Source organism: Lagenorhynchus albirostris, chromosome 17 (genome assembly GCF_949774975.1).
Source record: "Lagenorhynchus albirostris chromosome 17, mLagAlb1.1, whole genome shotgun sequence".
Lineage (NCBI taxonomy): Eukaryota > Metazoa > Chordata > Mammalia > Artiodactyla > Delphinidae > Lagenorhynchus > Lagenorhynchus albirostris.
In genome coordinates, this window is record NC_083111.1 from 35,689,955 (window position 1) to 35,712,801 (window position 22,847).

The window sequence follows — 22,847 nt, forward strand, 5'->3', positions numbered from 1 at the left end:
TATTTATGGGCTTGATAATTGTGTATTTTTCCTTACTTTGAAATAATTATACATTTTCTTTCTTTAGTGAAAGAAATGATGTCTTAAGAGAAGCTGAAATTTTGCACAAAGCTAGATTTAGTTACATTCTTCCAATTTTGGGAATTTGCAATGAGCCTGAATTTTTGGGAATAGTTACTGAATACATGCCAAATGGGTCATTAAATGAACTCCTACATAGGGTAAGTATTATACATTTTCAGTCGTTATAATTCTGTTATTCAACCTATATAGTACTTTCGTTTTACAAATGATCAGATTATTTGGGGATATATAGATGAATCAAAATAAGAATAATGAAAAACTTCACCATTTATGGCTTCTTTTGTGTTGTTAAAAATACTGTGGGGCTTCCCAGGTGGCTCAGTGGTTGAGAGTCCGCCTGCAGATGCAGGGGACATGGGTTCGTGCCCCGGTCCGGGAGGATCCCACATGCCGCGGAGCGGCTGGGCCCGTGAGCCATGGCCGCTGAGCCTGCGCGTCCGGAGCCTGTGCTCCGCAGCGGGAGAGGCCACAACAGTGAGAGGCCCGGGTACCGCAAAAAAAAAAAAAAAAAAATACTGTGGAGTCAGACCCTGCATTCTAAGTGACCTAGATTATTTTGCTTAGGTTACTGTTCCTGAGGTTTACACTGAATTCTAATATCCACATGTATATATATGTAAGAGAGGAACAGGAGAGAGAAAAGATAAACTCTGCACACCATACAATTTATTGTTAGTTTAAGCCAGATTTCATTTTATGTTAAAGACAATGTAGGGTTCAAATTAAATGTTAATAATACCAGTTCATAAAGTTCTGAATTAATAGACCAAATAAATCTGAGTATCAAATACATGAGCTTTTCCAATAATAGACAATGGCATGAGCCATGTACCTTTTTCCCAAGGTATCAGTTATCTGGCTTTAATTGTGAATCCCATCAGTAAACAAATATGGCCCGGTTGTGGGGGGTGTCCTCATTCTCAAAATATGTGTATCCATCTATTGTTGTTTGCTTGCTCTCATATTACTAAGATTATCTCTAGCCTGCAGTTTCTGTCAAGAAATATTTTTAAAGAACTCGGTCTCTTTTGTGAGGGGTGCTTTAGTTAAAACTGAGTAGTAACATAATCTGTAAAATCTAGTCACTGAACACTCCTAAATTCTGATACATCACAGTGTTCTATAAGCAAACAAGAGAGAATGGGTGCCACTGTCACCACTCATGGAGTGACTTCCTCTTTATTTCAGGATACAACACATTCTGTTTGTGACAGGACCATCTGAAACAAGGACAGAGTAAAGTAACTAGTGTCAGTGCATAAGATTTGTGTAACCAACACAGCAAGTAAGATACAAATACTAATTAAACACAGTTTCCTTTTGTTAAATGAGTATAAGCATAAATTCTACTGTTGTCTTCCCATACCCCAGCACCACAGTAGATGCTCTGGTACCCAAATTTGGAGCCCATTAGAAATTCTAGAGCCTCCTACAGGGGGATTGCTGACTCCTGGAAGGAATCATAAAATACATAGTGAGCACTCATCTACCTTCCTCTCCATGATCAAAAGCTTCCATATAGCACTATACTGCAGAGAGGCCTTGTTACTTCTTTAAACTATATAATTTTCAGAAAAAGTTACCTTTTTAAAGATTAAAAGATTCAGTTACTCAAGGGGATGGGAATCTGTGTATACAAGAGGAAGTAATGTTGAACATTTGTGTTTTGTGTTTCTTTTGGTGTCCTGTATTATTAGGTCAGGATTTATCTTGAAGCACGTTCCCCCAACCTCACAAAAGATTGATGAAAAAAATCAAAATACTATGTAAAGACAAGTATTTTGAGCCACTCCCCTGCCAAGTTAGTTAATCAATGAACTATAAGCTGACCCATTTGCAGAAAAAAAATTCTTAAGAACAGTTTTGAGCTCAGTGGAAGCATACTTTTTCATATTATTTAGTAAAATGTACCCAGTGGCATGGTCCCTGAAGATTCATTGTTGGATTTTCCCAAATTATCTAATTTTTCTGAGTATGTTCATTCTCCTGGGAAGCTGTATTAACTTTTATGTTCAGAAAACATTTAAGAAAGTTCAGATGACTGTCACTTGTAAGTACCAGGAAATAGAAAACATTACATTTTTAATGTTTCTATGTTATATATACTTAGAAATGAAGATGATTTTTGTCTCCTTCACAAAAGCAAAACTCCCAAATGCTAATTTTTCAAGCTGAAATGCAAGTAAATATATGATTTAAAAATATGAAGTATTAATGCTTAGTAAGTAAATATATTATGGTCATAATTTTAATTGATGCAGTGGTTATCATCATAATCAAGTATGGTTTTATATTAATAGGAAATTTAAAATATAAATTTTGAATAGAAACAAATTGTGTGTGTGTGTGTACACATTCATGGGCACAAGTTATTTGATAAGAAGCCATAGAATGGGAAGATGGCTATGAGTATAAATATATGTTTGGGTATTATATAGATAAAAAATAATTTAAAACTGTCTCAACTGAAGAAAGACCCCATACCATGTAGTTGCATTACCAGTATAAACTAAAAGGAAATATCAGTACTGTAAAGTCATTATTTTCTCTAATAATTGAGGAAAGTAAGATACAAGGATGTTAAATAACGTCAAATTGGTAATATAACAAAATGAGTACTTTTTGCCCTGAATTTAGTTATACCAGATATTTAGTTTAATACTATATTTCCTCATGGAATATTTCATTTTCTAAGTGGAAATAAATTTGGCCACTAATTTTAGTTTTGTTTCTTTCCATATATATGAAGAAAAATGAATATCCTGATGTTCCTTGGCCATTAAGATTTCGTATTCTGCATGAAATTGCACTAGGTGTAAATTACCTGCACAATATGAATCCTCCTCTACTTCATCATGACCTGAAGACTCAGAATATCTTATTGGATAATGAATTTCACGTTAAGGTAGTTACTTTTTTTTTTAAAAAAAAAGCTTATCTGCATCCTTGTGTTTAATAGTTTTAAAGACTTTTTAGTTATTTCTTCTATCTTACCAATTTAATATCTCTGCCTTTTCCATAGCCCCTAATTCACTGCCACTTCTTCCTGCTGCAGTGAGTTAGTTATTCCTAGACTACAGACATTGGTAAAATTATGGTTCAAAATACAGTTATTCTGTTCTTAATTTAAATTGTCGATTATACCTTTGTTAACTTTTTATTTTGAAATTATTATAGATTCATAGATGGTTGCAAAGATAATACAAAGGAGTCACATGTACCCTTCACCCAATTTCTGCCAGTGGTTACATCACATATAATTATAGTACTATTTCAAGACCAGGAATTTGTCAGTGGTACAATGCATGTATATAGTTCTGTATCACTTTATCATGTGTAAATTTGTGTAACCACCACAGCAATCAAGATATAGCACTACTCTGTCACAAGAAAGATATCACTTATGCTACCCCTTTATAGTCATACCTTCTCCCCTCCATCATACCTAACTACTGTCAACCACTAACCTGTCTTCCATCTCTATAATTTTGTCATTTCGAGAATACTATATGAATGGAATCATACAGTGTGTGATAGTGTGAGACTGCTTTGTTCACTTAGCATAATACCTTTGAGATCCATTTAAGTTGTTGCTTGTGTGAACAGTTGGTTCCTTTTTCATTGGTGAATAGTATTCCATGGTATGGGTGTACAAAAGTTGTTTAACCATTCAGCTGTTGAGAGATATTTTGGTTATTTTTAGTCTTTGGCAATTACAATAAAGCTCCTATGAACAGTCCTGTGCAACTTTTTGAACAAACGTAAGTTTTCATTCCTCCTAGGTGAATGCCCAAGAGTGTAACTGCTTGGTCATATGGTAAGCATATGTTTAGCTTTTTAAGAAACTACCTAGCTCCTTTCCATAGTGGCTGTACCGTCGTATGTTCCACCGGCAATGTATATAAGACCCAGCTTTTCTGCACCCTCACCAGCATTTGGTATTATCATAGTTTTTTATTCTAGCATTCTAATAGATGTATAGTGATATAGCACCATGGTCTTAATTTTCATTTTCCTATAATGTTGAATATTGTTATTTATTTATTTGCCATCTCTATATCCTTTTCAGTGAAACATCTCTTCATATCTTAAGACCATTTTCTACTTGGATTCTTTGCTTTTATACTATTGGGTTTTAAGAGTTCTATATAATTTTTAGATATAAGTCCTTAATCAGATATGTAGTTTGCAAAAATTTTCTGCCAATCCAAAGTTTGTTCTTTTCATCCTTTTAACAGGGTCTTTCACAGAGCAAAAGTTGTAATTTATTTCTTTTATGATCATGCTTTTGCTGTCATGTCTAAGCACTCTTCACGAAGCCACAGGTATTGCAGATTTACTTCTATGTTATCTTCTAAAAGTTCCATAGATTTATGTTTTACATTTAAATCTGTGATCTGTGATCTGTTTTGAATTAATTTTTTGCATAAAGCTTAAGATTTAGATACCTAAAGGCACCAGAGGAGTAGTGATTTCAGTTACCCTATATGTAACTGATGACAGCAAATAAAAAGCAGTTGCTGAGAAATTAATACTAAATGTAACTCACTTTATTTTTACATAGTATTTTGCTGCACTTCAAATAATATACATAATTGAAGATTATTATAAGTATCCAAAAATGTTCAAATAAGTAATAAGGAAGTTGGAACAATAGAAAAATAAATATAAAAAGTGTGAGAAAAGTTAAGTGAAAAAATAAACCTTTATTGAAGGCACTCCCTCTGCCTAGAATAAAATGGAAGGAAAAGGAAGAGAGAAGCAAGCTGCTGCCTCAATACTACTTAAAAAAAAGAGACAAATCTATTCCATCAGTTATAGAACCATACAGGTAGAAGTGACTTATTCTAGTCCCCTAATCAGCTGGTCCTCTGAATCCTCACTACAACAATCCCTCATCTCCCAAGGCAGTTACCCTGTGACAAGAGAGTGTTTAAGCTCCGTAACTGAATGACTGTGACATTTTCTTATACGATCAACTCCTTCTCTGTTGCTTCCACTCATCGGTCCTAGTGATAAAGTGAGTTCAAAGTCCAATTTTATTTCCACCTGACAGTCCTTCTGAGATTTGAAGTTAGCTATAATCCCCTTACTTCTCACATACACTTTTCCCTTATACACATCTTTAGTTTCTTCAGCCAATTTCCTTATTACATAGGTTTTAATCCCAGGTGCTATCTAGATGCATCTGTGTTTAAATCTCTCTTAAATTTTGATCCTCAAAACTAATCAAAATACCCATATTACCTAACACAAGTTTGTGTGGCCAACACACAACTTGTGTGGCCAACACACTAGTGAGGTCAAACAAACCAAAATGTCAGAGTTTGGAGCAGAGAAAGGTTTATTGCAGGGCCAAGCAAGGAGAAGAGGTAGCTCATGCTGAAAAAACCCTAACTACCCAAAGGGTTTCAGCAAAGCATTTTTAAAGGCAAGGTGAGGAAGGGGCACACCTTGGGTATGTGGTCAGCTCTTGCACAAATTCTCTGATTGGTTGATGGTGGTCAATCCTTAGGTGCTAGAAGGTCTGGGGATTACATGCCCATGATCATCAAGTAGTTAATTTCTTCCATTTGCTTGTGGTTTTAGCATCTGAAAAACTCAGGAAATATGCATCAGATACTATTATCTAGGTACTTTAGAGAGGAGCTAAAGCAGTAGATATGTGGGGGGAGGTCTGTCCCAGGAAGGCCTCATAGGGTCCTGGTCAGTTACACCCTTGATGTGGTGTGATAAATGTAGAATCGTCCTTAAATACTTTACTTCATATTCATAGTTCCTTACTAATTCGTCTTTTGGGGGGCAGTCCTATAACAACATTCAAGTTGGGCTCAGTGTCAACAAAAAACACTGAGAGGTTTTCTTTCTTTCTTTTTTTTTAATGTATTGTTACTTAAGTCATGTCTCCTTGTCATGTACTTCACAGGATATTTTCTGGACATCATCAAAGTTTATCTTGTTAGATTTGGGTGATAACTTCAGCTCTTAAGACCTTTTTGAATGTTTTTCTGTAGTCCAAGGATTTTTAACTTTGTCCTCCAGTTTTGTGTCATCTTCAAATTTAATTAGTTACTTTTTGTATCTTCAAGTCATGATTAACTATTAAGCAGTACAGAGCTCAAATCAGAGCTACACAACATGGTCTGAAAACCTCCTTTTAGGTCAATATCAATCCTTTTATTAATTAGGACTTTTGGAGAATAAGCATTCATTTTGTTTGGAATACTCCTAAAAGAGCTGTTATACAGCCCATATTTCTCCATTTTTTTCCATTAGAATATTACAAAAGTCCTTGCTTGACTGCTTTCCCAGGTGTCCTTGTTACCAAGTCCAAGTTCATACTGCTCACTGCAGGACAGGGCCAGTAAATCAACAGACGAGGTGTTGGGGCAAGGAATAGCAACTTTATTCAGAAAGCCGGTAGACCAAGAAGATGGTGGACTAGTGTCCCAAAGAACCACCTTACCCAAGCTAGAATTCAGACTAAAAGGGGAGAGGGTGTGGTTGGTTGTTGCAAATTTCTTGGAATCCTTTGTTCTTGCAGCAATCCATGTAGGTCAGATCTTGATGTTCCTGTAAACCTCCAACAAGACAAATGTAATTGTCTGTTCTGTAACTTTTTATCTCTGTATGAATAGAAAAGTGTTATACCCTTAAAGGTCAGAGCCTTGAGAATGGGCTGTCTTGTATATTTCAGGCTATAGGCAACATTCTTAAGTTGCAGCGAAAGCAATAGAATACGAAGGTTAAAGTAAAAGAACCAGATCCAATATGGAGTCAGATTTATTCTTCCTTGTTACATACTCATGACTTACTCCCTTTCCTTTTCTTCCTCATTATCACAGTGGCTTTCCCTGACAACCCACCTAGTTCCTCTGTATCCTCATACCTTGATTAATGCTTCTCCATAGTATTTTTCACCATCTTACAAAACATTTTTTATTAATATGTTTATTGACCATCTTCCCAATTATAATATAATAAGCTTCACAAAGACTAAAATGTCTGTTTTATTCACTGCCGCCTGCTAAGCATATGCGGTATAGAAGCATTCAATAAGTAGTTGTTGAATGAACAAATGAATGAATTCCAGATCTTCTATATATACCCAATAGGCCGGATAATTTAATAGTCAAGGATATTATTAAAGTACCTCAGAATGTTTTATAATATACAAACTGTTTTAACGTTTACTCTTTGACAGTAGTCCTACTGACAAAAAAGGAAATGAGGTCTGTCTTTCCTTTATTAAGTATTTGAGGAGCAACGGTGTTGTGCTAGACATCCCAAGTACTTGGGATATGTCACATGAGGTCTGAAATTGATCACTGGGCTAATATAATTTTTCATTAGTTCTTTCTGGCTCTTTTATCAATTACTCATAAAGTAACCCTTTCATTAAATTTTTAAACCTGGGATTAAGGATAGTCTCTGCCAATATATAGATTTGCAAAATCAATATTATTTTCCCTTTTTAAAAATGAGAATGACATTTGCTTTTCTCGTATCCTGTAATACCTCTCCATCACCATGGAGGTATTTGCGAGTATTCTAACTAAACCTGAAATATATGTAAAATGACCTGAGATTTGTCCTTTATAAACTTTTCAACCTCCTTGGACTTTATTTTCTTCATCTCAGTCCAGAAACTATTCTTGATACAGAAAACAGAAGCAAAGTAATAGGTGATGATGATCCCTACTTTCTCTTTTTCATTGATCAGTAGGGTACCCATGGTCTTTCTTTGAAATAAATAGAATTTAAAATAGTTTGGCTTTGTGTGTTTTTTTTAACTTTTATTAGCTTTAGCACATACAAAACTGTGACCTTTCTAATACTATTCTTATAAATTATGATACTCTTTTATATGCATCCTGTGTGTCTCTACTTTTTATTTTATAAATGTCCCTTAAAAGTCAAAGTTTATCAGTGACTCATGAAAAAGTAACAGTTACCTGATCTACCTATCTTCTTGGAAGGGCCTTTAAATGAAGTGCAAAAAATCTTTTAAAACACTTAATGAAATTAAATGGAAACACACCTTGCTACAGTTTTTTGAAGTAAATTTTTTGAAGTAAATTTTTTGAAGTAAAATACTGGAATGCTAACCAGAAACATAGTATCTAAAAGAAAAACATATACTACCAATTAAGATCAACCAGGACTTTTCTACTTTAAAAAGAATACATTCAATTTGTTTATCTGCTGGTCAGTATCAATTAGTGCACCTTAAATACAAATGAACCTGTGGTAGGCTTATTTGAAATAAATGTTTATATGTACCATGTTTGATTTCTCAGCTATTCTGTCCATCATGTGTGGAACTTCTAAGAATACTTAAAGTTATTCCTCATAGCTTCTTACTGATAACTTTATAAATTTACAGACATGGAGAGTATTATATAAATGAAAATAGCTATTCTGGTAGGGTAATAAGATTATGGATGATTTTTATGAATAGTGTGTTTTAATTTCCTCTAGTTTTTTAATCTTTTTTTAAATTGAAGTATAGTTGATTTACAATATTATGTTAGTTTCAGGTGTACAGCAAAGTGATCCAGTTTTATATATTTTTCAGATTATTTTCCTTTATAGGTTATTTTGAGATACTAAATATAGTTTCCTGTGCTAATACAGTAAATTCTTGTTGCTTTTATCATCTTTTTTAGCTAAAAAGAACCTTTACCTTTGAAATGCATGTTAAGATCTTGTATAGAATAGAAAAATTCCTATCCTCTGTCTTCATTGCTGAATGATACCAGGACCCTCAAGAAATCATGGAACTTGTATTCCTCTCATCATATTCTTCACTTTTTTTTCTTCTCTGGAAGATCCAGATTTAATGAATCGTGTCTTTGGTATATGGTGTTTGTAATAGAGAAGGGGGACAAATATGGTTCCATGTGAAAGCCAAACTAAATTAGCTGATAAAGGGAATTCTGATTAAGTTTTCTAGGTGAGATTTAAGAACATAGATGAAGACCTTAGGTGAAGTGAAAGGAGCACATAAGGAAGCAAGCTCAGAATACATTTTCTCCAGCACTGTATTCAAACCAGTATTTAGCCCAGTAGTTTGCAATTTGTGGGTCAGATATAAGATGGACCACATCCCAGTTTTTTTTTTTTTTTAACATTTCTCACTGTGGCACAGAAATAAACTTTGCTTCTCATAGTGATGCTTATTATCCTAGCAGATGTGCAGCTGGAGTACTTTTTTTGCTTTTAGAGAATGAGTGGGAGGAATAAGAGTTTGTAGTGGCAAGTAGAAGTAAGTAGGATATACGGTTCCCCAGAGTCTTAATACCACCTCAAAGTGTATTAAAGGCCCTGAAACTATGTACTGTGCTTATTAGTATTGTATGAATAAGAGCAATCTTTAGAGGCTTATTCCCATGTACAAGACATTAATAATACTAACACACAGGGGTCATTTACTGCGTGTCAGATACTGTTCTGAGTGCTTCACTTAGAATAACTAGTTTAATATCCTCTGTACAACCCTGTGTTATGTTATTTTCCCCAGTTTAAAGATGGGTAATCTGAGGCACAGAGAAATTAGAAAACTTGTCTAAGGTTGTACAGCTAATTAAGGGGTAGAAGTGGAATGTAAATCTAAGTAATCAAGGCTCTAGAACCCATGTTCCAGAACACATACTATATTGCCTTTAGAAATCAATCCAGCTTATCTTCATGTAGTGGCACCATGTTTCCTCTTGGTCTTTTCTAATTATTTTTCTTAGACTTACCCTTTTATTATGATACTGTATGGAAGATTCACATAGGCTACCCCCTCCCTTTTTGGAGTGGGGCCATAATTTTTTTTAATCTCAAATTCATCTAAACACTAAATAACTTATTTCTTCTCTTAAAGCTAGTGAACATTTTAAGAGTTAAATGATTGAACCACAAATGGTGTGCTGGATAGAGCTCATTCCACTCTGTTGACTCCTAAATTGTGCCATGTGAAGGTCTAAGTGATTTAAATTAAATGTCTTCAGAGTTTTCCTATACTCTTTTGTTCACTAAATATTGTTTCTGTTCTTACATTTTTGTCTCCCTTTTAAAAAAAAAACATTGGAACGTTTTAGATACTTAGTTATAAGATATTGTGTATTGATAGTATCTGCACAAAATTTACAAGTGAAGTAAAACTGTAAAGGACATATCAAAAGTACAGAATGTTTGTCACTGATAATGCTTTAGGCACTCCTTGTCATGGACATAAATATGTTTTATATGCTAACTATACTATTGTTAACAGATATTCTTTTAGTGGTAGGCATAAATCATATAATAATGAGTTATACTATATTGGAATTTTACTTATTTCAAAATTTAAGGATACTATTTTTAGCACATTATAAATAAGAACATAGAAACCTGAGTTGTAAACAATACCCAGTGACAATCGTATTAGATATGACTAGTTTAGCAGTTTTGTGAGGTATAGGTAAATTTTGAAAGCACATGATATAAAGCTACTTGTCACAAAAAGTGCAGTGTATATACTCATTCAGAATAAAAGGCAAAAATACTCCTGTTTAAGTTTTCAAAACTTAGTCTCTTTTAAAATTTGTAATATTATGCTGAACTTCAAGTCAGTTTATATTGCTTTTAGAGTTGTTGGGTTCAGCACTATGGAATCCAATTTGTTAAGAAACTAATAGACTATTATAGAAATAAAATATTAATATATATAGCATTTACTCTGGTCTCATGTCTAAATATAATAAATATAAACAAAAACAATTCTTGAACTTTTTTAAAGAGAAAATTTAAAAATTCAATTACTCTTTTCCCTTCCAGATTGCAGATTTTGGCTTATCAAAATGGCGCATGATGTCCCTGTCACAATCACGAAATAGTAAATCTGCACCAGAAGGAGGGACAATTATCTATATGCCACCTGAAAACTATGAACCTGGACAAAAATCAAGGGCTACTATCAAGCATGATATATACAGGTACAGCATGTTACTTTTGCTCAGAGTTAACCTTGTCTAAAAAACAAGATTAATCAATCCGAATTTTGAAACTACATTTTAAAAGTATGATTTTTATGCTTCTCTCATAAGTGTGGTGAAAATAAATTAGAGACAGTGGTTAATGTTTTTCATATTAAAGATGCCTTGCTTTGAGAGTTCCCTGGTGGCCTAGTGGTTAGGATCCTGGTTTTCACTGCCGTGGCCCAGGTTCAGTCCCTGGTCAGGGAACTGAGATCCCACAAGCTGTGTGGTGCAGCCAAAAAAAAAAAATTAAAAATTAAAAATATGAAAATAAAGATGCCTTGCTTTTTTTTTTTTAATATTTATTTACTTATTTATTTGGTTGCGGCGGTGGGCTCCTTAGTTGCGGCACATGGGCTCCTGGGTTGCAGCATGCAGGCTCCTTAGTTGCAGAATGCATGTGGGATCTGGTTCTCTGACCAGGGATCAAACTCGGACCCCCTGCATTGGGAGCATGGAGTCTTAACCACTGCGCCACCAGGGAAGTCCTGATGCCTCGCCTTAAGCTACTTTTACATCCTTAAAAATTATTAAAGCATATCTTGTTGTCCTATCAATTTATAATATTCAAGGGTTTTTATCATATGTGACCTTGATAGGGGGAGGGAAACAGTGCAATTAACATTTAACACTACCAAAAGAGACAGTACTTACACCAGAAAAAGAGTCAATAGAATAGGGCTACATGAGACAGCCTTTTTTATTGCTCTTTATTTTGTGTGAATAATAGAATCATGTAATTAAAGGGCATAGCTTATCTAGGTGTTAAAGAATCATCCACAAGTTATCCTTGCCTATAACTTCAAGTTCTTATTACAGTAATTTCCTAATTTTTCAAATTGAATTAATTCCCATTCAAAACAAAACTGTATATGAATATTCATCATCTTGGTTCTATCTAGTGATTCTTTAAGCAGCATTTCACTACATTATTACTTTAAAAAATGGTATCTCACAGTCAGCTTTTAAAATCAGTACCATTTTAGTTTATTATGAATAGTTTATAAAGTACTATATGTATATTTTTATCTTAAACAGCTATGCAGTTATCACATGGGAAGTCTTATCTAGAAAACAGCCTTTTGCAGGTAAGTGTACTTTGACTTCCTTATTCTAGGTGACATCGTATTGGTAAGTCATACTCAGAACTATCTGAATAAAGATCACTTATTTTAATCTGCCTAACAGTCATTTTGTGGAAAACACACTAGAAAAACAACAGTTTATCATTGTGAATCCACTGTATGTTGGAAAGTACTGGATTAAGGATCAGAAAAATGTGTAGATTCTTCTTGTTCTGATAGTAATGAACTCTATTATAAGCCACTAAATCTCTCTTTTTTTTTTTAACATCTTTATTGGGGTATAATTGCTTTACAATGGTGTGTTAGTTTCTGCTTTATAACAAAGTGAATCAGTTATACATATACATATGTTCCCATATCTCTTCCCTCTTGCGTCTCCCTCCCTCCCACCCTCCCTATCCCACCCCTCCAGGCTGTCACAAAGCACCGAGCCAATATCCCTCTGCCATGCGGCTGCTTCCCACTAGCTATCTACCTTACTACGTTTGTTAGTGTGTATATGTCCATGACTTTCTCTCGCCCCGTCACAGCTCACCCTTCCCCCTCCCCATAACCTCAAGTCCGTTCTCTAGGAGGTCTGCATCTTTATTCCTGCCTACCCCTAGGTTCTTCATGACATTTTTTTTTTCTTAAATTCCATATATATGTGTTAGCATACGGTATTTGTCTTTTTCTTTCTGACTTACTTCACTGTGTATGACAGACTCTAGGTCTATCCACCTCATTACAAACAGCTCAATTTCGTTTCTTTTTATGGCTGAGTAATATTCCATTGTATATATGTGCCACATCTTCTTTATCCATTCATCCGATGATGGGCACTTAGGTTGTTTCCATCTCCGGGCTATTGTAAATAGAGCTGCAATGAACATTTTGGTACATGACTCTTTTTGAATTTTGGTTTTCTCAGGGTATATGCCCAGTAGTGGGATTGCTGGGTCATATGGTAGTTCTATTTGTAGTTTTTTAAGGAACCTCCATACTGTTCTCCATAGTGGCTGAACCAATTCACATTCCCACCAGCAGTGCAAGAGTGTTCCCTTTTCTCCACACCCTCTCCAGCATTTATTGTTTCTAGATTTTTTGATGATGGCCATTCTGACTGGTGTGAGATGATATCTCATTGTAGTTTTGATTTGCATTTCTCTAATGATTAATGATGTTGAGCATTCTTTCATGTGTTTGTTGGCAGACTGTATATCTTCTTTGGAGAAATGTCTATTTAGGTCTTCTGCCCATTTTTGGATTGGGTTGTTTGTTTTTTTGTTATTGAGCTGCATGAGCTGCTTGTAAATTTTGGAGATTAATCCTTTGTCGGTTGCTTCATTTGCAAATATTTTCTCCCATTCTGAGGGTTGTCTTTTGGTCTTGTTTATGGTTTCCTTTGCTGTGCAAAAGCTTTGAAGTTTCATTAGGTCCCATTTGTTTATTTCTGTTTTTATTTCCATTACTCTAGGAGGTGGGTCAGAAAGAATCTTGCTGTGATTTATGTCATAGAGTGTTCTGCCTATGTTTTCCTCTAAGAGTTTGATAGTTTCTGGCCTTATATTTAGGTCTTTAATCCATTTTGAGCTTATTTTTATGTATGCTGTTAGGGAATGATCTAATCTCATACTTTTACATGTACCTGTCCAGTTTTCCCAGCACCACTTATTGAAGAGGCTGTCCTTTCTCCACTGTACATTCCTGCCACCTTTATCAAAGATAAGGTGTCCATATGTGCATGGGTTTATCTCTGGGCTTTCTATCCTGTTCCATTGATCTATCTTTCTGTTTTTGTGCCAGTACCATACTGTCTTGATAACTGTAGCTTTGTAGTATAGTCTGAAGTCAGGGAGCCTGATTCCTCCAGTTCCTTTTTTTGTTCTCAAGATTGCTTTGGCTATTCAGGGTCTTTTGTGTTTCCATACAAATTGCGAAATTTTTTGTTCTAGTTCTGTGAAAAATGCCAGTGGTAGTTTGATAGGGATTGCATTGAATCTATAGATTGCTTTGGGTAGTAGAGTCATTTTCACAATGTTGATTCTTCCAATCCAAGAACATGGTATATGTCTCCATCTATTTGTATCATCTTTAATTTCTTTCATCAGTGTCTTATAATTTTCTGCATACAGGTCTTTTGTCTCCTTAGGTAGGTTTATTCCTAGATATTTTATTCTTTTTGTTGCAATGGTCAATGGGAGTGTTTTCTTGATTTCACTTTCAGATTTTTCATCATTAGTATATAGGAATGCCAGAGATTTCTGTGCATTAATTTTGTATCCTGCCACTTTACCAAAGTCATTGATTAGCTCTAGTAGTTTTCTGGTAGCATCTTTAGAATTCTCTATATATAGGATCATGTCATCTGCAAACAGTGACAGCTTTACTTCTTCTTTTCCGATTTGGATTCCTTTTATTTCCTTCTCTTCTCTGATCGCTGTGGCTAAAACTTCCAAAACTATGTTGAATAAGAGTGGTGAGAGTGGGCAACCTTGTCTTGTTCCTGATCTTAGTGGAAATGCTTTCAGTTTTTCCCCATTGAGGATGATGTTTGCTGTGGGCTTGTCGTATATGGCCTTTATTATGTTGAGGAAAGTTCCCTCTATGCCTACTTTCTGCAGGGTTTTTATCATAAATGGGTGTTGAATTTTGTCAAAAGCTTTCTCTGCATCTATTGAGATGATCATATGGTTTTTCTCCTTCAATTTGTTAATATGGTTTATCACATTTATAGATTTGCGTATATTGAAGAATCCTTGCATTCCTGGAATAAACCCCACTTGATCATGGTGTATGATCCTTTTAATGTGATGTTGGATTCTGTTTGCTAGTATTTTGTTGAGGATTTTTGCATCTATGTTCATCAGTGATACTGGTCTGTAGTTTTCTTTCTTTGTGACATCCTTGCCTGGTTTTGGTATCAAGGTGATGGTGGCCTCGTAGAAGGAGTTTGGGAGTGTTCCTCCCTCTGCTATATTTTGGAAGAGTTTGAGAAGGATAGGTGTTAGCTCTTCTCTAAATGTTTGATAGAATTCGCCTGTGAAGCCATCTGGTCCTGGGCTTTTCTTTGTTGGAAGATTTTTAATCACAGTTTCAATTTCAGTGCTTGTGATTGGTCTGTTCATATTTTCTATTTCTTCCTGATTCAGTCTTGGCAGGTTGTGCATTTCTAAGAATTTGTCCATTTCTTCCAGATTGTCCATTTTATTGGCATAGAGTTGCTTGTAGTAATCTCTCATGATCTCTTTTATTTCTGCAGTGTCAGTTGTTACTTCTCCTTTTTCATTTCTAATTCTATTGATTTGAGTCTTCTCCCTTTTTTTCTTGATGAGTCTGGCTAGTGGTTTATCAATTTTGTTTATCTTCTCAAAGAACCAGCTTTTAGTTTTATTGATCTTTGCTATTGTTTCCTTCATTTCTTTTTCATTTATTTCTGATCTGATTTTTATGATTTCTTTCCTTCTGCTAGCTTTGGGGTTTTTTTGTTCTTCTTTCTCTAATTGCTTGAGGTGCAAGGTTAGGTTGTTTATTCGAGATGTTTCCTGCTTCTTAAGGTGGGCTTGTATTGCTATAAACTTCCCCCTTAGAACTGCTTTTGCTGCATCCCACAGGTTTTGGGTCGTTGTGTCTCCATTGTCATTTGTTTCTAGGTATTTTTTGATTTCCTCTTTGATTTCTTCAGTGATCACTTCATTATTAAGTAGTGTATTGTTTAGCCTCCATGTGTTTGTATTTTTTACAGATCTTTTCCTGTAATTGATATCTAGTCTCGTGGCGTTGTGGTCAGAAAAGATACTTGATACAATTTCAATTTTCTTAAATTTACCAAGGCTTGATTTGTGACCCAAGATATGATCTATCCTGGAGACTGTTCCATGAGCACTTGAGAAAAATGTGTATTCTGTTGTTTTTGGATGGAGTGTCCTATAAATATCAATTAAGTCCATCTTGTTTAATGTATCATTTAAAGCTTGTGTTTCCTTATTTATTTTCATTTTGGATGATCTGTCCATGGGTGAAAGTGGGGTGTTTAAGTCCCCTACTATGAATGTGTTACTGTCGATTTCCCCTTTTATGGCTGTTAGTATTTGCCTTATGTATTGAGGTGCTCCTATGTTGGGTGCATGAATATTTACAATTGTTATATCTTCTTCTTGGATCGATCCCTTGATCATTTTGTAGTGTCCTTCTTTGTCTCTTTTAATAGTCCTTATTTTAAAGTCTCTTTTGTCTGATATGAGAATTCCTACTCCAGCTTTCTTTTGGTTTCCATTTGCATGGAATATCTTTTTCCATCCCCTTACTTTCAGTCTGTATGTGTCTCTAGGTCTGAAGTGGGTCTCTTGTAGACAGCATATATAAGGGTCTTGTTTTTGTATCCATTCAGCTAATCTGTGTCTTTTGGTGGGAGCATTTAGTCCATTTACATTTAAGGTAATTATCGATATGTATGTTCCTATTCCCATTTTCTAAATTGTTTTGGGTTCGTTATTATAGGTCTTTTCCTTCTCTTGTGTTTCTTGCCTAGAGAAGATCCTTTAGCATTTGTTGTAAAGCTGGTTTGGTGGTGCTGAACTCTCTCAGCTTTTGCTTGTCTCTAAAGGTTTTAATTTCTCCATCAAATCTGAATGAGATCCTTGCTGGGTAGAGTAGTCTTGGCTGCAGGTTTTTCTCCTTCATCACTTTCAGTATGTCCTGCCACTCCCTTCTGGCTTGTAGGGTTTCTGCTGAGAGATCAGCTTTTAACCTTATGGGGATTCCCTTGTGTGTTATTTGTTGTTTTTCCCTTGCTGCTTTTAATATGCTTTCTTTGTATTTAATTTTTGACAGTTTGATTAATATGTGTCTTGGTGTATTTCTCCTTGTATTTATCCTGTATGGGACTCTCTGTGCTTCCTGGAGTTGAGTAACTATTTCCTTTCCCATATTAGGGAAGTTTTCAACTATAATCTCTTCAAATATTTTCTCAGTCCCTTTCTTTTTCTCTTCTTCTTCTGGAACCCCTATAATTTGAATGTTGGTGCGTTTAATGTTGTCCCAGAGGTCTCTGAGACTGTCCTCAGTTCTTTTCATTCTTTTTTCTTTATTCTGCTCTGCAGTAGTTATTTCCACTATTTTGTCTTCCAGGTCACTTATCCGTTCTTCTGCCTCAGTTATTCTGCTATTGATCCCATCTAGAGTATTTTTAATTTCATTTATTGTGTTGTTCATCATTGCTTGTTTCATCTTTAGTTCTTCTAGGTCCTTGTTAACTGATTCTTGCATTTTGTCCATTCTATTGTCCATTCTATCTCCAAGATTTCGGATCAACCTTACTATCATTATTCTGAATTCTTTTTCAGGTAGACTGCCTATTTCCTCTTCATTTGTTAGGTCTGGTGCATTTTTATCTTGCTCCTTTATCTGCTGTGTGTTTTTCTGTTTTCTCATTTTGCTTATCTTACTGTGTTTGGGGTCTCCTTTTTGCAGGCTGCAGGTTCGTAGTTCCTCCTGTTTTTGATGTCTGTCTCCAGTGGCTAAGGTTGGTTCAGTGGGTTGTGTAGGCTTCCTGGTGGAGGGGACTAGTGCCTGTGTTGTGGTGGATGAGGCTGGATCTTGTCTCTCTAGTGGGCAGGTTCACGTCTGGTGGTGTGTTTTGGGGTGTCTGTGGCCTTATTATGATTTTAGACAGCCTCTCTGCTAATGCGTGGGGTTGTGTTCCTGTTTTGCTAGTTGTTTGGCACAGGTTGTCCAGCACGGTGGCTTGCTGGTCGTTGAGTGAAGCTGGGTGCTGGTGTTAAGATGGAGGTCTCTGGGAGATTTTTGCCGTTTGATATTATGTGGAGCTGGGAGGTCTCTTGTGGACCAGTGTCCTGAAGTTGGCTCTCCTACCTCAGAGGCAGAGCCCTGACTCCTGGCTGGAGCACCAAGAGCATTTCATCCACACGGCTCAGAATAAAAGGGAGAAAAAGTAGAGGGAACTAGTAGAAGTATGAGGAAAAAAAGAAGGAAAGGAGGGAAGGAAGGAAGGAAGAAGGAAGAAAGAAAGAAAGAAGCAAAGAAGGAAAGAAGGCAAGAAGGAATGAAAGGAGGGAGGGAGGGAGGGAGGAAGGAAGGAAGGAGGGAAAGAAGGAAAAACAGAAAGAAAGAAGATACAGTAAAAATAAAATAAAGTATAATAAAGTTATTGAATTAAAAAATTCTTATTTAGGAAAAACAAACAAAAAAAAGGGACGGATAGAACCTTAGGACAAATGTTGGAAGCAAAGCTATACAGACAAAATCTTACACAGAAGTGTACACATACACCCTCACTAAAAGAGGTAAAGGGGGAAAAATCATAAATCTTGCTGTCAGAGACCACCTCCTCAATTTGGGATGATTCGTTGTCTAAAGGAGGGAAGGAAGGAAGGAAAGAAAGAAAGAAAAAGAAAGGACGAAGGTAAAGTATAATAACGTTCTTAAAATTAAAATTGATTATTAAGAAAAAAATTTTAAGAAAAAACCATGAAGGGATAGAACCCTAGGACAAATGGTGGAAGCAAGACTATACAGACAAGATCTCACACAGAAGCATACACATACACATTCACAAAAAGAGGAATAGGGAAAAAAATCATAGATCTTGCTCCCAAAGTCCACCTCCTTAATTTGGGATGATTGGCTGTCTATTCATGTATTCCACAGATGCAGGGTACATCAAGTTGATTGTGGAGCTTTAATCCGCTGCTTCTGAGGCTGCTGGGAGAGATTTCCCTTTCTCTTCTTTGTTCTCACAGCTCACAGGGGCTCAGCTTTGGATTTGGCCCTGCCTCTGCGTGTAGGTCGCTGGAGGGCGTCTGTTTTTTGCTCAGACAGGACGGGGTTAAAGGAGTCGCTGATTCGGGGGTTCTGGCGTACTGAGGCCGGCGGGGAGGGAGGGGCATGGAATGCGGGGCGGGCCTGCGGCGGCAAAGTCCGGCGTGACCCTGCACCAGCCCGAGGCCCGCCGTGCGCTCTCCCGGGGAAGTCGTCCCCGGATCCCGGGAACCCGGCAGTGGCGGGCTGCACAGGCTCCGCGGAAGAGGGGCGTGGAGAGCGACCTGCGCTCGCACACAGGCCCCTTGGTGGCGGCAGCAGCAGCCCCAACGTCTCCCGCCCGCCTCTGGGGTCCGCGCCTCCAGCCGCGGCTTGCGCCCGTCTCTGGAGTCCGCACCCTCAGCCGCGGCTCGCGCCCGTCTCTGGGGTCCGCGCTTTCAGCCGCGGCTCGCGCCCGTCTCTGGGGTCCGCGCTTTCAGCCGCGGCTCGCGCCCGTCCCTGGAGTTCCTTTAAGCAGCGTTCTTAAACCCCTCTCCTCACGCACCAGGAAACAAAGAGGGAAGAAAAAGTCTCTTGCCTCTTCGGCAGGTGCAGACTTTTCCCCGGACTCCCTCCCGGCTAGCTGTGGTGCACTAACCCCTTCAGGCTATGTTCAAGCCGCCAACCCCAGTCCTCTCTCTGCGCTCCGTCCGAAACCGAAACCCGAGCCTCAGAGCCTCAGCTCGCAGCCCCGCCCGCCGCGGCGGGTGAGCAGACAAGCCTCTCAGGCTGGTGAGTGCCGGTCGGCACCGATCCTCTGTGCGGGAATCTCTCCGCTTTGCCCTCCGCACCAGTTGCTGTGCACTCCTCCGCGGCTTCGAAGCTCCCCCCTCCGCCTCCCGCAGTCTCCACCCGCGAAGGGGCTTCCTAGTGTGTGGAAACTTTTACTCCTTCACAGCTCCCTCCCACTGGTGCAGGTGCCATCCCTATCCTTTTGTCTCTGTTTATTCTTTTTTTCTTTTGCCCTACCCAGGTACGTGGGGAGTTTCTTGCCTTTTGGGAGGTCTGAGGTCTTCTGCCAGCCTTCAGTAGGTGTTCTGTAGGAGTTGTTCCACGTGTAGATGTATTTCTGGTGTATCTGTGGGGAGGAAGGTGATCTCCGCATCTTACTCTTCCGCCATCTTCCTGCTCCTGCGCCACTAAATCTCTTAAGTCCTCATTTTTTTATCTGCAAAATAAGAATTTTGAATTCTTATTTCTAAGATTCATTCCAGCTATAAAATCATTTGTATGAAAATTTAACTAGTGCTTCTTCTAAAGACCAGCAAATACTGAAGAATACTTTAAAAATTTTCTGATAATATTGTCTCTTTCTTTATTTTGAGGTTCATTTAGGTCAGTTTGCTGTGTAACAACCTCAGAATCTCAGTAGTTTACAAACTAAACATTTATTTTTCATTCACATTGGGTTATTAGTTGCTGTGGCCCTTCTTGGCTCTGCTAGGTTCTGCTCAGCTCTGCTGAGCTCTGTTTTACTCTGCTCTCTTCATACTCCATTGGCCAAATCAAATCACATGGCCAAGCCCAGAATTAAAGAGGTGAAGATATAAACTCCTCCCACGAGAGGCAGCAAGTCTGGCAATAGCTGGGATCTAAATATTCCTTTGACAGAAAGGGAAGTAATGAATTATTCCTAAGATTTTAAGATTCCCTCATGTTCATGTGGTTGGCTTTAGAATGTATTTAATATATTAAATCATAATATATTTCTAATGAATGAAATATTTGTTTTGACAGAAGTCACCAATCCTTTGCAGATTATGTATAGTGTGTCACAAGGACATCGACCTGACACTAATGAAGAAAGTTTGCCATTTGATATACCTCATCGAGCACTTATGATCTCTCTAATAGAAAGTGGATGGGCACAAAATCCAGATGAAAGACCGTCTTTCTTAAGTTAGTGTACAGTTTTAATCTGGGCCTTTTGAATTACAAAAATAACAAATACGCTGTAAATAAAATATTCCTTGAACAACTACGAAAGTTAGCTGACAAGCTCAAAAGTTTTTTTTTCTAATTCAAAGTTGTTTTTATTTTATGAGATGAGATTGAAGTGGTAAGGAGAGGCTGTTGACTATCATCATAAAAAGGTTAGAAATTTATTCCAAGTACAATGGAAAGCCATTAAAGTGAGTTTTTCAGGGAAATAACATGATTAAATTTAAGTTTAGGAGATATCACTCACTGCTATGTATAAAATTGATTGGAGAAGGGCAAGAGTAGAATTTCCAGACCAATCCTGGAGATCGAAAAATCAGATAGAATTAAGATTTATTTCAGAAGTAGAATGAATCATCACCTAAATGTAAACATAGAAGAAAAACTTCATGATCTTGGGTTAAGCAAAGAGCTCTTATATATGACATCAGAAACAAGACCTATTAAAAAAATTCTTTGATAATTGAACTTCAAAAAAATTGAAAAATTTTACACTTCAGAAGATGCTATAGAAAATGAAAAGACAAGCTGTAGACTGGGAATCTTCTTTCCAACTAAAAAAAAAACCAAATATATTTTCCATTCAAAACTTATGTCTAGTGCTCATCAGCATTGTATTTAAAAAAAATCAAAAGTTGCTATAATAATGGATTAACATCTTATCTCTTATTTCCCAGAACCATGTAATAGGGTGTGTGTGTGTGTGTGTGTGTGTGTGTATGTATGTGTATATATATGTACATATATGTATGTATATATTGGCTTGGCCAAAAAGTTTGTTTGGCTTCTTCTATAAGATCTTACCAAAACCTGTACGAACTTTTTGGCCATCCCAATACATATCTCCTTTGTCCCCAGTGCCACTTCCAAACTATAATTTCTTCTCCATTCCCTAAAGACTCTAGCTCTTCTGAAGATCATGCCATTAGGCAGTACTTCTCTACAAACTTCCTGGTTTTTCCCTATTGTTCATTGCAGAACAATGGCTTTTGGCTTACTTACTTCTACATCCTGCATTGATCAGTGCTGCTGAATATTTGAGAGGAGCGCTCTGTGGATCTCTGGAGTTCTCTGTCTGTGTACTTCTCCTCTTTGGTGCTCTGTCCTATAAACTCTATCTGCCTGCGTCTACCCTAACTCCCAGCCCTGTCTCTTCAACTCTGAGCTTCCTCTGGGCCCCGCCTTACTTCCCTACCCTGTAGTATAGCTGGAAACTCTCCCAAGGCAGTAAGCTTGGGTAGTCAGGCTGTCATAAGGCTGACCTCAGTTGTTTCCTATCACTTAGAGATCACTGTCCTTTGTTGCCTGATATCTACTGTCTTGAAAACCACTGTTTCATGCATTTTGTCTGGCTAATGCTTGTTTAAGGCAGGAGGGTGAATTGGTCCTTGTTTCTTCATCTTGGCCAGAAATGGAATTCATTGGTTTCTCTTTAAATTAATGGCTAAAACTAGGCACTAAACTCTACTTAGCAATTCTGTTATGTTTCTCAAATACATCTATTATTCCATTCTCATATATCACCTGTTCTTAAGTTGTGGTGCAGGGACCTCTGGAGGTGGGGTTGGTTCCTGAGACTTTTCTAAGTGGTTCACAAAATCAAAACTTTTCAAAATAATAAATATTAAGGTATTATTTTCCCTTTTTACTCTCATCCTCTGGAAAAATCTTTCCATAGACTAAATTAAATATGATGATATCATTGCTCCAACGGATAATGGAATGTGTTTTCATATACTCTGATGTGTTAAAGTTTTCTGTTTTAATCTAATGTAGTAAATATCAATAGATATGACCAACATATACAAAAGCTCTTAATAATTTTGAAGAGTTCTGAGACCCAAAAGTTTGCGAATTACAGACTTAGATGATCATCTTGTACTACTGTAGGAGATGCGTAAGTCCCATACTTCATGTTTCCAAAGTGAAGATG

General features: G+C 36.9%; 1 protein-coding gene across 5 annotated transcripts in view; it reads left to right on the forward strand.

Moving 5' to 3' along the window:
- RIPK2 (receptor interacting serine/threonine kinase 2) overlaps window positions 1–22,847 on the forward strand; it is a 47,596-nt gene that overhangs the window by 4,969 nt on the left and 19,780 nt on the right. For 3 of the 5 annotated variants that reach the window (XR_009536370.1, XR_009536371.1, XM_060127757.1), the window contains exons 2-6: window positions 68–221; window positions 2,834–2,989; window positions 10,891–11,048; window positions 12,129–12,178; window positions 20,711–20,872. Coding sequence is in view for 1 of the 5 variants with exons in the window: in XM_060127757.1 (XP_059983740.1) it covers window positions 68–221; window positions 2,834–2,989; window positions 10,891–11,048; window positions 12,129–12,178; window positions 20,711–20,872 (680 nt within the window). In the remaining 4 variants the exon portion in view is untranslated. Of the gene's footprint in view, window positions 1–67; window positions 222–1,272; window positions 1,370–2,833; window positions 2,990–10,890; window positions 11,049–12,128; window positions 12,179–20,710; window positions 20,873–22,847 lie in introns of those variants that run through there. The other 2 variants (XR_009536372.1, XR_009536373.1) reach the window with 2 other exon arrangements.